This window comes from Heloderma suspectum, chromosome 4 (genome assembly GCF_057233095.1).
Source record: "Heloderma suspectum isolate Gila_16-S chromosome 4, 16-S_ref, whole genome shotgun sequence".
Taxonomy (NCBI): Eukaryota; Metazoa; Chordata; class Lepidosauria; order Squamata; family Helodermatidae; genus Heloderma; species Heloderma suspectum.
In genome coordinates, this window is record NC_139461.1 from 312,296,859 (window position 1) to 312,312,311 (window position 15,453).

At 46.3% G+C, this 15,453-nt stretch overlaps 1 protein-coding gene across 1 annotated transcript in view; it reads right to left on the reverse strand.

Annotated features, from left to right (window-relative positions):
• Nucleotides 1-15,453, reverse strand: part of NOL4L (nucleolar protein 4 like) — a 163,498-nt gene that overhangs the window by 96,925 nt on the left and 51,120 nt on the right. Inside the window, exon 2 of the mRNA XM_084854573.1 lies at nt 4,858-5,013. Coding sequence (XP_084710699.1) covers nt 4,858-5,013 — 156 coding nt within the window. The remainder of the gene's footprint in view (nt 1-4,857; nt 5,014-15,453) is intronic.

Sequence of the window (15,453 nt, forward strand, 5' to 3'; positions counted from 1 at the left end):
CTATAGCAGCCTTCCCCAGTCTGGTGTCCTCCAGATGTGTTGGACTACAGCTCCCATCATCCCCCAGTTCTGCTGGTTGAAGACTGGTCTACAACATGGCCATGTCTGGACAGCAGGTGGGAACTTAACCCCGATGGTCTTGGAGTAGCACAACAAGACTTCCACTTTCATTTTTTGAACTCCGAAGTTCATTCAGGAACTGGGTTTACTCCATAGACTAAGCGAACCTTGTGCTGAGAATACTACTGTCCTAAAATACCTGCCAAGAAGCCGGGGCAGGGGGATTGTAGGGCTTAATTCAAGCCAGATCTCACAATGGCTTAGGCTCAAAAAAGCTATTTTCAGTCCCAAGGCTGAGTCCTGGAATATATGCAGTAATAGTTCCTTTGAGCATGTGTAGTTTCTTGCCCTTATCAGTGAATAAACACAGCCACTCCTCATATATCTGAAATTAGGGAGAAGGGCTTCCAGTTTGGAAAACATGACCAAGCAGTCTTTGAGTCACAGCACATCTTGTTTTAGAAACCAAGTACTAAGTGTTAGTCAAACCATCCAGAAGACAGCCAGATCATGTTTAGGGGCTAAGTTCTTTGTGCCTGTGTAGTTTATCACACAACCCACTCCTGAGGCAGGTGGCCATGCCGCTGTGCCACCTACTCCAGGAAGAGATAGTTTCTCCTCATCTGCTGTTGTTGTTTTTTTAAAGGAAATCACATACCATTTTTGTGATTTCTTTTGAAGAACTGCCTTTCTCACACTTCCCCATATTAGGGACACCAGACTGCAAAACACTTCCATCTCAGCTTTTCACTCTAGCAGCCCCCAAGGCACCTATCTTGCAAACATTCAGCTAATTTATTTCTGATGCTCTACCTAGCACACAGTGAATTACCTCCCCTTCCAAGTTCTCAACCTGATTGGCTGTTCTCTGGAGGCGACAGACAAAGGCAAACTCTCCAGTGACTCCGGGTGCTCACATGTCCTACTTGTGGGCTTCCCACAGGCAGCTGGTTGTGTGAACAGAATGCTGGACTAGATGGCTTTTACTCAGCTCCAGGATGACTCTTCTTATGTTCCGGCCTAGTCCTCACAGAGGTGGAAAACCTGTGTCTGGGCTGCACCACTTCAGCCTGTACGGTAGGAGCTCACATCAAATGCTCCTCCTTACAAGAATTTGTGACATTTCAGAGAGAAGGCTTGCCTAGAAATCTTCTCCCTGACTTTTAGCTTGCCATATGCAGGGATTTTTTTAATGTTAAAGAATGTGTGTGTGTGTGTGTGTGTGTGTGTATGTGTGTGTGTGTGGTGTGTAGGATCATTCCATTGTATGAAACCTCTGAAGTGGTTCAGTCCAGATACAAGTTGACCACTGCAGTAAGAAAGAGGCTGCCCTTAACACAGAAGGGGTGGGCAAGCACCAACAAGGTGGCAACAGAGTCCCTCCTAGGAGACAGGATTCCCTTCAGCGCATCACATTGTTCCCTCCTGAGGCAGGGTTGTAACGCAGGGCACTTGCCCCCTGAATCTGACACCCCAGATTAATTCTGGTCTAGTGCAGCATCCACGTGGGCACCAGAGAGGGAAGATGGTTAAGAGTCCTGCCAGGTCAGAAGGGGATACAAGCCTGCTAATGTGATGAGATCAGCGCAAGGGGGGTGGGGGGTGGAGCAGAAGCCCGGCTGCAAGCAGGCCTGGGAAAAGCAGACATATCCCGCCTGCTCCCCTGGGGTTGTGCAAGGCAGAGATGAGCACACCCTGGGGCCAAATTGAAGGAATTAGGGGAGGGCCAGGCCTGTCTGTTGTAGAAACAAGCAGAAAGTTTTCTGAATTGTGGTTCTACTGGTGGCCTTACCCTCCACCATTATGGAGAGGTGACCTGCCAACAGGCAGGGAGAATCGGCTCACACAATAGATTTGCTAGCCTTGTGCAGAGGCAATGACAGGGGCAGCCTCCAGGCTGTGCAGCCTGCAGCTGCTCTTAGGGACAGAGGAGATGCACACAAGCTCCTTGCTCCCTGGGAATGATGCCAGAGGCAAACAGAGCCCAGCTGGGAAAGGGAGGGACAGGCCTGCATTGCAGGACATCAGGCAGCCATGCTCCCTTTGGAGGATGGGCTTCGGTGTAGAAAGAGATTCTCCACATAAGAGCATGCGTGCATGCACGCACGCGCACACACGCATGCATGCAGACACTGAGGCAGAGACTCCAGCTGCACATATGGCCCCACTGGATCTCCAGAGCAACCAAGGTGCTCACAGATGGGACCTTTTCAAGCAGAAATCCAAATGTTACTGGAAGCCAGAGTGCAAAAGCTGCAAGCTGTCCTGGCCTACAAATACCTCAGTTGCTGCATCTAGCTCCTCTGTGCCCCAGGAATAAACAGAGCAGGAAAGAATAAGGCAAGAGATTCTAGGCCCCAAGTTACAAATGTGTCAAAAGAGGACACGGAGGGAGAGGCCACCCCAGTCATCTGCAGTAAGCGAGCCTGCGGGAGCCAAATCATCTCCAGTCCGAAAGAAGGACGGATGGAGAGAAATGGGGATGCTGGATGGGAAGGAACTGGAAAGCACGTGTTATCATCATTACTAATAACTGAATAAAGAATATAAATTTAAATGCATAGCTCACCACATTGGGGCAGGTAGCAATAACGGTTAGGAAACAAATATAAGATGTCACCTTGACACTCAAGCAAAAACTCCCATTTTACAGTGGAAACATGATAAACGCTAGATTCCCCAACCTGTGGTCCAAATTTGTTTGTTTTATTTGGTCATTTCTACCCCGCCACAAGACTCCATAAAACCTTGAGGTCCACTTAAAAAGGTACTTAGGAAGCTGCCTTCAACCCAGTCAGATGACGGATCCATCCAGCCCAGGACTCTGGCTGGCAGCAGCTCACCAGGAGCTTGGGCATCACATGAGACTTGATCCTTTCAACTGGAGATGCCAGGGACTGAATCTGGGACCTTCTATCTGCAAACCAGGGGCTCTGCCACCAAGCTATAGACTCTCCCTCAATGTCTAGGAGTTTGTAGTGTGGCAGCCATGCTATGAACTGAGGACCTCTAGTATACATAGTGCAGCTCTGGCAGGATCAGAAGAACTGGAGCAGAATTTTAAGGCATGGAACCTAGCTCCCCATCCATCCAGGACAACAATTTCCTGGAGCCAGATGCCTCAGGGAGGTTCCGCAGGCAGCAAGTGTGGCAGTATCCAGGGATGTGTGTCCTCAGTCCATAAAAAGCTAACATCCTGGGTCCAGGAAATTCTACAACCTGAATAAATGATGTTAATTTAGCCCATCTGCAAGTACCTGCTTAATCTACAGAATGCCATCTTCTCCTACTTCTGAAGAGGGTGGGCAAAACCCTCTCTGGGAGATGCTCAAGTCCTGTCTTCTGCTTCCTAGAAAATCTGCTAAGCTCCCCTAGGAAGGCATAGGAAGTGGCTTTCTACTGAGTCAGATCATCGGTCCATCCAGCCTAGTATTACCTACCCTGGCTGGCAGCAGCTCCCTGATCCCTCAGGCAGAGAAGGGCCTCTCCCATTACCTGAGGTCATTTTAAATGGAGATGCAAAGATTGGGACCCTCTGCCTGAAAATCACGTGCTCCATCACTGAACTTCTGAGATTTCATGCCCACACATCTTCAAAGCTATATCTGCAGATTTACAGGCTAGAAACATGTAGGGGTTTATTTAAACACAAAGCTGAAATTCACAGGATGCTGAGTTCTGCAAATAATACCCCATTGCATGCTTGTGAGGCATGAAACATGCTCAGCCTTGATTATATCCTGCCCCTTATCAGAACATGAAGTATGGTTAGCACACTAGTCCAAGAGCCACTGACTGTCTTGAAAAGGAATTAGGATAAATGTTAAAGCCATTAACATATTACAATATCCATCACAACGGAGCTAGAGCAGCACATGAGCTACAAGGACATGAACTCACTAGATGGCCTTAGGCAAGCTGCCATCCTACCCCCCTCCATCTGCAATGTAAGGATGATGATAATAATAATACTGACCTACCTTAAAGGGCTGTTGAGAAGACCTGAGGTACTGGCTGCATTACTAATATGAGCCTAACCTCTCCTGGATTTGCACCCTCCTTCTCTGGTGCAACTGCAAGGAGATCAGAAGCTTCCACTTCCATTTTAGAATAGCTGCAATTTAATGTGTCATCTTAACTAATTAGTTAATATTAGTTAATCCTTAATTAGTTAATCATTAGTTAATCTTAACCAATACAAACAAGTCCAGTTAATGAACTATGGTTTGAAGTTGGCTTATTTCCACTAACCATAGCTACAATTAGCCACAGTTTGTCTGGGTTCAGATGATGTGGCAAGCTACAGTTAATCTTCAAGACAGAAGCGAAAACTTCCAAACTCCTCCTTGCAGCAGCGCCAGAGAAGCTGTGGGGACTGGACAAGCCCAGGAGGATGCTAGGCTGCTTCCACTCCAATGTATGTGAAATGCTTTGAGTGCTCAATAAGTGTTAAGTCAATCCTAATTATTGTTAAGCTGTGGCAACGTGTTCCATAGGCTATCCTTTGTTTATCATAAGGAGTGTTTCCTTTTGATACTGCGTGGCTGGCCACTGCCTCCCCCACATCTTACTGCTCATGCCTGGCCCCTCCCTTCTCTGAGCAAATCTGCCATGGCTGCCCTTTCTCGCTCTTTCTCTCATGCCCACTCTGCTCCCTCCTATCCAGTCCTTTCTCCCACTTCTCACATGCAGGACACAGTTCCCTATTCTGCCCACCTCTGGGGTGGGGTGGGATATTGTGGGAGGCAGCCCCAGGACCACTTATGCCTCCTGGGAAAATCAAAGACAGAGTCTCACCGCTCGGTAGGTTTTCTTCTGCCCGGCATGTTTGGGGGCTTTGCCTGGCTCTGCTGAGCTCTCCACATGCATCGAGTAGATGATGTCAAAGAAATCTTCCACCACCGCAACGCGCTTGAGAGCGATGCCCTCAGGCTCCGACAGACCATCTGCCCCCTACAACAACACAGGCAAGTCAAGTTAGTCTCAGGAATGGGTGACAGGGGTGAAGGCAAGGGCCACGGGATAATGCGAGTGAAAAGGGCATTTGGGAGGGAGGAAAAGGGGGAAACACAATGTCCCACCCCTGCCGTGGTCTGAGCACGTAGGGGAAGGGGGTGGCGGTTCTCTGAGGAGGTTCCTATCAGGACAAGAAATGTGATGTTTGCTGCTGCTGCTTCTGCTAGGAATCAAAGCCAAAAGGGGAGAGGCCAGAGCAAAAAAGAAATCAACCATTTTTCCCAGTTACAGCAACCTCATCAAAAGACTGGCAATCTTTTCTGAGCTCACACACATACACATGCACATGCACTCTGACCCTTTCCTTGCTGGCTATTATCCCCTGAAAAAATTTATAGTTGTTAAATTCCAGCTTTTCAATTGATTAATTTAAATAAAGTTACATATTATCAAAACCTCAACAGAAATGCCTGTTTGAGAGATTGAAATTTATGTCAACTTTAATAGGCAAATATCTACCACTCATTGTTAGAAGATAAATGACATCTTTATGAGGTTTTTTTCATTCCCTACTACAGTAACATAGCCCTTACCCCAGCCACAAATAAATGAACAGGTGCCCTCAAATCATAGCCCCACCAATTAAAATATTTCCTTTATACATCCAATATTAACCTCCATTGATTCAGAAAGTCTAGCTTTAGTTGCGCGATCTACCAACTAAATAACATTATTTAAATGTTTTCAATAGATAAATTAAGCACTAAACTACGGGTGCTATGCTGCAAGGCCTCCCTTATACTGTGCCACCTATATTGACCCTACTCAGGCAAGAAATCCTGTACTGTCTGGGAGGGGGGCACCAAGTGAATACTGAAAAGGCATTCATAATTCAGTGCAAAAACGTGTGTGGGTATATATTCTCTCTCTCCCCCTCCCTCTCTCTCCCTCTCTTGTGCGCATGACTTTGTTCACTGCACTCATTGGCCAGAACACTGAAAGCTGAGTTTCCTTGAATTTCGATAAACATAAGGGCTAGTAACACACTTTTGAAAAAATAAAAGCTGAAAATCCCAGAAAGGGGCCTAGGAGCCCTTCTCATTGCTACAACTCCAACCTACTCATTGACTGCCATTTGGACCAGCAATGATCACATTCCCCATGTGGCTTATGGATGTCCATTCAGTATGCGTGACATCCAGACATATCATGGATATGCCTGATAAGTGCAAACACTGCACTTGTCTAGGAGGATGCTTTCTACTTGCAAGCCAACAGCAAGGCGTGTGCTAGAGAGGTGCATCCATCACAATCCACACACACACACACACACACACACACACCCTAGACCAACAAACAGGGCACAGTTTCACCTTGAGGCCTGCTTCACTGAAGGAACAGCACTGAGTCCTTCTCCTCCCAGGCTCTGAACTTTCCCAGATTTCACATTTCTCTCTCTCTCTCTCTCTCAGAGACACAGCGAGCAGTAGCAGTGCTACTAAGATTGGAATACAAGTACAAGATGCTCTAACCCAGCCACATGGCAGCAGGACAGAGAGGACAAACGCTGCCGAGACTCTTATCTGGCTCACACAAAGGGTTCTGGCTCATCCTGACAAGGCATGCCCAGGGAGAGTAGGCATCCCTTGGTCCCCAGGGATGGGTCCCACCTACAGCTACATGAGCCTCATGTACAGCTCCTGACCCAGGAAAGCTGATGGAAAACAGGAGCTTGAAGGGATGAGGCAAGGATTCTGTGTACAGAGAATTGTTACTGGGCTGATTTTTCAACAAGTCAGATAAGGGTACAGAGGAGCTCAAGATTAAGGCGCAGTTAAGGTGCTACTGCCTGCCACCTACAGCCAGCTCAGAGTTTGTGTGCACACATGAGTGTGCAGTTGTCTGCTTTCACAAAAACTTATTCATTCACACAAATGGCACATACTTCACTACCAGGACATGATTATGTCCACTAGCTTGGATGGTTTAAAAAAAGATTGGACAAATTTCTGGAGGGTGTCAATCAATGATTATTTGCCATGCTAGCTACATGGAATTTCCACATTCAGAGCCACAATACCTCTGAACACCAGATGCTGGAGACAACAGCAAGGGCGGGCAGTTGCATTTCTGCCCTATTTGTGCACTTCCCAAAGGCAGCTGGCTGATCTTGGAGACAGGATACTGGACTAAATAGACCTTTGGTCTGAGCCAGGAGGTGTGTTCTTATGTACTCATGCAAACGGTGTACACAGACACATATTTAATTACTCATTTAATGGAGTTCTGTACTTTCATACTTTATGTATTTAATGAACACCTATCTTAAACAGCCCCCTAAGAAATGATTTTTTTAAATCAGTGATTTAATGCAGGCCTTTCATTTTAGTAGCAAGTGAAGCAAATTGTGCCATAGATGAGAGCAAGTTCTGAAGGTCATATAATCCCATCCCATGCCTTAATGCAGTATCTTCCAGGCATTCACTCTATATGCGCTCCAGGGAAGGGGGTGTACAGACCTATCCTATGCAGAGTTGGGCACAATCATTGATTTCAATGCACTTAGATGCACTTAACTCTGCACAGGATTGCCCTCTTATCTGCTTTTACATTGTAACTGATGGAAAGTTTTATGTAACCTAGAAGCTTGCATATTCAAAGAAGTTAAAGAAATAACAATACTTCTACTTCCAAATTAAGCAGACCAATAAAAAAATACTGTACCTACTTTGTGTTTATTTCTGTTATTTAAATAATATTTTATAACGGAATAGAGGAGCTAAAGTCTAGAGAATCCTAGATTTGTCTGTCCCATACCAATAATGTAGTATTATTGTACATGACACTAGTTTGGAAAACTAGACCCAGTTTTTGGTCTTGTGTGTTGAACGTGGATGAAATGCAACAGCAACAAGTGCAAAAGAAAGTAGCTATTATGTTTAATGAGAGTTTTTAAAACCCTATACTACTACTGACCCCTTCATGGATCACTGCCTTGTTGTGGCGAAGGGGCTTGCGTAACTCAGTGAAGCCATAACCTATGCCGTGCAGGGCCACCCAAGACGGACAGGTCATGGCGGGGAGTTCTGACAAAATGTGGTCCACTGGAGAAGGAAATGGCAACCCACTCCAGTATTCTTGCCAAGAAAACCCCATGGAACGTATCACAAGGCTAAAAGAGATGACGCCGGAAGATGAGCCCCTCAGGTCGGAAGGTGTCCAATATGCTACTGGGGAAGAGCAGAGGGTATTTCCAAGTAGCGCCAGAAGGAGTGAAGTGGCTGGGCCAAAGCCGAAAGGACACTCAGCTGTGGATGTGTCTGGTGGTGAAAAGAAAATCCGATGCTGTAAAGAACAATATTGTTTAGGAACCTGGAATGTCAGATCAATGAATCAAGGTAAGCTGGAGGTGGTCAAACATGAGAAGGCAAGACTGAACATCGACATCTTGGGAATCAGCGAACTAAAATGGACAGGCATGGGCGAATTTAATTCAGGTGACCATCATATCTACTACTGTGGGCAACAATCCCTTAGAAGAAATGGAGTAGCACTCATAGTCAACAAAAGGGTGGGAAAAGCAGTACTGGGGTACAATCTCAAAAACAATAGAATGATCTCAGTACGAATCCAAGGCAAACTATTCAACATCACAGTAATTCAAGTCTATGCCCCAACCACTGATGCCGAAGAAGCTGAGGTTGTTGGGTTCTATGAAGACCTACAACACCTTCTAGAACTAACACTAAAAAAAGATGTCCTCTTCATCATAGGGGATTGGAATGCTAAAGTAGGAAGTCAAGAAATCACTGGGATAACAGGCAAGCATGGCCTTGGTGTACAAAATGACGCAGGACAAAAGCTAATAGAGTTTTGCCAAGAGAACATGCTGATCATAGCAAACACTCTTTTCCAACAGCACAAGAGGCGACTCTATACATGGACATCACCAGATGGTCAATATCGAAATCAGATTGATTATGTCCTTTGCAGCCAAAGATGGAGAAGCTCTATACAGTCAGTCAAAACAAGACCTGGAGCTGACTGTGGCTCAGATCATGAGCTGCTTCTTGCAAAATTTCGGCTTAAATTGAAGAACGTAGGGAAAACCACTAAACCATTCAGGTATGACCTAAATCATATCCCTTATGAATATACAGTGGAGGTGAGGAATAGATTTAAGAGATTAGACCTGATAGATAGAGTGCCTGAGGAACTATGGACGGAGGTCCGTAACATTGTTCAGGAGGCAGCAACTCAATCCATCCCAAAGAAAAAGAAATGCAAGAAAGCCAAGTGGCTGTCTGAGGAGGCTTTACAAGTAGCTCACGAAAGAAGGGAAGCGAAAAGCAAGGGAGAAAGGGGAAGATATATCCAACTGAATGCAGAGTTCCAGAGAATAGCAAGGAGAGACAAGAAGGCCTCCTTAAATGAACAATGCAAAGAAATCGAGGAAAACAACAGAATGGGAAAGACTAGAGATCTCTTCAAGAAAATTGGAGATCTCAAGGGAACGTTTTGTGCAAAGACGGGCATGATAAAGGACAAAGAAGGCAGGGACCTAACAGAAGCAGATGAGATTAAGAAGAGGTGGAAAGAATACACAGAAGAACTATACAGGAAAGATCTGAATGTCCCTGATAGCCATGAGAGTGCGGTCACTGAACTTGAGCCGGACATCCTAGAGAGTGAAGTCAAGTGGGCCTTAGGAAGCATTACTAACAAGAAAGCTAGCGGAGATGACAGTATTCCAGCGGAGCTATTTAAAATCCTAAAAGATGATGCTGTTAAAGTGCTGCACTCAATATGCCAACAAATTTGGAACACTCAACGGTGGCTGCAAGACTGGAAAAGGTCAGTTTACATTCCAATTCCAAAGAAGGGCAACGCCAAAGAGTGTTCAAACTACTGCAACCCACTTACTAAGAGGTAAGTGGGCTGCAGGAAGCCCAGGGCGCCGCCCTTTATCCTTCTGACTGGCTGTGAGCTCACCAGGAGCTTCTGAGAGCTCCAACTGAATTGGAGGGGTGTGGCCTGAGTACTCCCAGCAGCTGACTGGGCGGGAAGCTTCAGTCTGTTTCCCGCCTCCCAGCTGAGCAGAGCAGAGCAGAGCAAGCTGCTCCAGCTGGTCCAGGGACTACAGAAGCAGGCAAGCTCCCAGAGAGCGAGCGAGCAGAGCGAGCGGTCAGGGGGAGCAAACAGGAGTTGGCCAGGGGAGTTCGGCAGGGGAGGTCAAGGGGGAGGCCCCTAACATTTTTTTTTTAACTAACTTTTTCCCATTTATTTGTCTTGTAACACACACTTCCACACCAGTGGGACTCTGCTTTTAACCTCTACTGAGTAGAGGAGCAGGCACAGGCTAGTCTAGAACAATCACAAAGCTAGACACAAAAAGGGAAACGGGGCTATGGAAGGACAAGACTCTCCAGTGGTGGTGACCTGCAAGGTGTGTGCCATGTTTGTTTTCTTGCCTGAGAACAACATGGCCTACACCTGCAACAAGTGCAAGTTGATCACGCTGCTGGAGGAAAAAGTAAGTGGACTGGAGCGGCGACTGTCAACCCTCTGGGGAATAAGAGAACACGAAGAGTTCTTGGACAGAATGGGGGAACTACAGCAGCAAAGGGCAGACCAGAAGCTTGAAGAGCAACAGCAGGATGAGGCAGAAGTGGGAAATGCTGAGGAGAAGAAAAATGGAGTAGAGGATACTCCTTGGAAAACGGTGACAGTTAGGAGAAGAAGAACTAGACGCCACTCTGTGCCAGTGGAAGCAGTGGAGCTGTGGAACCGATTCCAGGTACTTGCAGATGAGACTGGAGGACAGCCTGCAGAGGAGGAATCACAGGGGAACCTGCATGAGAGTGAGCAAGAGGCTGAAGGTCAGTCAAACAGAGGCGATGAAACCCAGGCCTACAAGAAGAAGAAGAGAAGAGTGGTAGTAGTGGGAGACTCCTTGCTGCGTGGGATCGAGACCCAAGTATGTCGCGAAGACCCATGGACTCGCCAGGTATGTTGTCTCCCGGGAGGACAGATTAGAGACGTGACTGAAAGGTTACCTGCACTCATAAAGCCCACTGACAGGTATCCCTTTCTTCTCATCCATGTGGGAACAAATGATAGCGCCAAGCGGAGCTATGAAGAGATCACGTCAGACTTTGAAGCTTTGGGAAGGAAACTCAAGAACTTTGGGGCCCAGATAGTTTTCTCATCCATCCTTCCAGTAGTTAGAAGAGGGATAGAAAGGGAACGAAAAATACTCCGGGTGAATGACTGGCTACAAAGGTGGTGCCGACGAGAGAGATTTGGATTCTGGGACCACGGGCTATACTTCCTGGAAGATGGGCTGTTGGCTAGGGATGGGTTGCACCTCACAAAGGCTGGGAAGAATGTGTTTGGCCACAGCATGAAGAACTTCATCAGGAGGGCTTTAAACTGAATCCTACGGGGAAGGGAGATGTAATGTTGGGGGTAACAATGGACGTAGGCGCATGCACTGCAACGGAGAGAACAGCGCTGATAGCGCCCAATAATAGTCTTCAGACACATGTAGGAAGAAAGCCAGACTATGAAGCACATGGTCTTCGATGTCTATATACTAATGCCCAGAGTATGGGAAACAAACAGAACGAATTTGAACTCTTAATACAAGAGGGAAATTATGACTTGATAGGTATAACTGAGACTTGGTGGGATGACTCTCATGACTGGAATACAGCAGTTGAAGGATATAACTTGTTCAAAAAGAACAGGAGGAACAGAAAGGGAGGCGGGGTTGCACTGTATGTGAAAAATACATATCTCTGCACAGAAATACAGGAGGAGGAGCTTGGTAGCCCCATCGAGAGCATCTGGGTTGAAATAAATGGAGCAAAGAATAAAAGGAACCTGGTGGTCGGAGTCTACTACCGGCCACCCAATCAAGGAGAAGCCAAGGATGAAACTTTTGAAAAGCAAATAGCCAATGTTTTAAGGAAGCATGATGTAGTAGTAATGGGGGACTTCAATTTCCCCGATATTTGTTGGGAGACAAATTCTGCAAAACATGGCCCCTCCAGGAAATTCCTGACTTGTGTGGCGGATCACTTCCTCCTACAGAAAGTAGAGGAAGGAACTAGAGGATCGGCTATCCTTGACTTGATCCTAACCAACAGAGATGACTTAATGGATAAAGTAGCAGTTACAGGAACTCTGGGGGAAAGCGACCATGTTGTACTTGAGTTCTTGGTTCTAAGGGAAGCAAAAGCCAAGTGTACTCAAACGCGTACCCTGGATTTTAGGAAAGCTGATTTTAATAAACTCAGAACAATGATCAGTAAGGTCCCATGGCAAACAATGCTAGCGAGAAAAGGAGTCCAAGATGGGTGGGAACTTTTAAAAAAGGAAATTCTCAAGGCACAATCACAAACAATTCCAACAAGAAGAAAAGGTGGAAGACAACAGAAGAAGCCAATGTGGCTTCACAAAAAGCTTAGGGATGACCTGAAAACAAAAAAGGACACATATAGGAAGTGGAAAGAAGGCCAAGTAACAAAGGAAGAGTACAGGCAGGTAGCACAGAATTGCAGGGATGGCGTCAGGAAGGCTAAAGCGGAGAACGAGGTGAGGTTAGCGAGGGATGCTAAAAACAACAAAAAGGCTTTCTTCAGCTACGTGCATAGTAAAAGGCAGAGGAAAGAAATGGTTGTTCAGCTATTAAATAAGGATGGCAAAATGATAACAGATGACAAAGAAAAGGCAGAGGTGCTCAATTCCTACTTTGGCTCAGTCTTCTCCCAAAAGAGGGTCTATGACCCCCCTGGCAAAGGCGAAGTACAGGCTGAAGGGGCAGGATTGCAGCTTGAGATCGACAGGCATATGGTCAAGGAACACCTCATTACTTTGAATGAGTTCAAATCTCCAGGGCCAGATGAACTGCATCCTACAGTAATAAAGGAACTGGCAGAAGAACTCTCAGAACCGCTGTCTATTCTCTTTGAGAAATCATGGAGGACCGGGGAAGTGCCAGATGACTGGAGGAGGGCTAACGTTGTCCCTATCTTCAAAAAGGGTAAAAAGGAGGAACCTGGGAACTACAGACCAGTCAGTCTGACATCAATCCCTGGGAAAATTCTGGAGCAGATCATAAAGCAATCCATCTGGAAGCACCTTGACATCAATGCCGTGATTACTCGAAGCCAACATGGATTTGTCAAAAACAAGTCCTGCCAGACAAATCTGATCTCATTTTTTGATCAAGTCACCTCCCTTGTAGACCGTGGGAATGCTGTAGACATCATATACCTCGACTTCAGCAAAGCTTTCGACAAAGTGCCCCATGATATCCTGATGAGCAAACTTGCTCGAAGTGGGCTAGATGAAACAACGATCAGGTGGATCCACAGTTGGCTACAGAATCGGACTCAAAGAGTGCTTATCAATGGGACCTTCTCAAGCTGGGGAGAGGTAACGAGTGGGGTACCGCAGGGCTCAGTCCTGGGCCCAGTGCTCTTCAACATTTTTATTAATGACTTGGAGGAGGAGGTGCAGGGAATGCTGATCAAATTTGCAGATGACACAAAATTGGGAGGGATAGCTAATACTTTGGAAGACAGAAACAAAATTCAAAGTGATCTGGATAGACTGGAGTGCTGGGCAGAAAACAACAGAATGGCATTTAATAGGGACAAATGCCAAGTTCTGCACCTAGGAAAAAGAAACCAAATGCACAGTTACAAGATGGGGGATACGTGGCTCAACCACACTACGAGCGAGAAGGATCTTGGAATTGTCGTCGATCACAAGCTGAATATGAGCCAACAATGTGATGTGGCTGCAAAAAAGGCAAATGCTATTTTGGGCTGCATTAATAGAAGCATCGCTTCCAAATCCCGGGAAGTACTAGTTCCCCTCTACTCAGCACTGGTTAGGCCTCATCTGGAGTACTGTGTCCAGTTCTGGGCACCACACTTTAAGAAGGATGCAGACAAGCTGGAGAGGGTTCAAAGGAGGGCAACAAAGATGATCAGGGGACTGGAAACAAAGCCCTATGAAGAGAGACTGAAAGAACTGGGCATGTTTAGCCTTGAGAAGAGAAGACTGAGGGGAGATATGATAGCACTCTTCAAGTACTTGAAAGGTTGTCACAGAGAAGAAGGCCAGGATCTCTTCTTGATCATCCCAGAGTGCAGGACACGGAATAATGGGCTCAAGTTACAGGAAGCCAGATTCCGGCTGAACATCAGGAAAAACTTCCTGAGTGTCAGAGCAATACGGCAATGGAACCAATTACCTGGGGAGGTGGTGGGCTCTCCCACACTGGAGGCCTTTAAGACGAGGCTGGACAGCCATTTGTCAGGGATGCTCTGACTTGGATTCCTGCACTGAGCAGGGGGTTGGACTCGATGGCCTTGTAGGCCCCTTCCAACCCTACTATTCTATGATTCTATGATTCTATACCGTACAATTGCGCTCATTTCACATGCCAGCAAGGTGATGTTCAAAATCCTACAAGCTAGGCTTCAGCAGTATGCGAACCGAGAACTACCGGAAGTACAAGCTGAGTTTCGAAGAGGCAGAGGAACTAGAGATCAAATCGCCAACATTTGCTGGATCATGGAGAAAGCAAGAGAATTCCAGAGAAACGTCTATTTCTGCTTCATTGACTACACTAAAGCCTTTGATTGTGTGGATCACAACAAACTGTGGCAAATTCGTAAAGTGATGGGAATACCAGACCACCTTACCTGTCTCCTGAGAAACCTGTACGAGGGTCAAGAAGCAACAGGAAGAACCAGACATGGAACAACCGATTGGTTCCAAATTGGGAAAGGAGTACGACAAGGCTGCATATTGTCGCCCTGCTTATTTAACTTATATGCAGAGTACATCATGAGAAACGCCGGGTTGGATGAATCACAGGTCGGAATTAAGATTGCCGGGAGAATTATCAACAACCTCCGATATGCAGATGATACCACCCTAATGGCAGAAAGTGAAGAGGATCTAAAGAGCCTCTTGTTGAGGGTGAAAGAGGAGAGTGCAAAAGCTGGTTTGAAACTCATCATTAAAAAAACGAAGATCATGGCATCTGGCCCCATCACTCCCTGGCATATAGAAGGGGAAGAAATGGAAGCTGTGACAGATTTTACTTTCTTGGGCTCCAAGATCACCGCAGACGGTGACTGTAGCCATGAAATTAAAAGACACTTGCTCCTTGGGAGGAAAGCTATGGCAAACCTAGACAGCATAGTAAGAAGCAGAGACATCACCTTGCTGACAAAGGTCCGTCTAATCAAAGCTATGGTTTTCCCAGTAGTAATGTATGGCTGTGAGAGCTGGACTATAAGGAAGGCTGAGCGCCGAAGAATTGATGCTTTCGAATTGTGGTGCTGGAGAAGACTCTTACGAGTCCCCTGGACTGCAAGGAGGTCCAATCAGTCAATCCTAAAGGAAATCAAT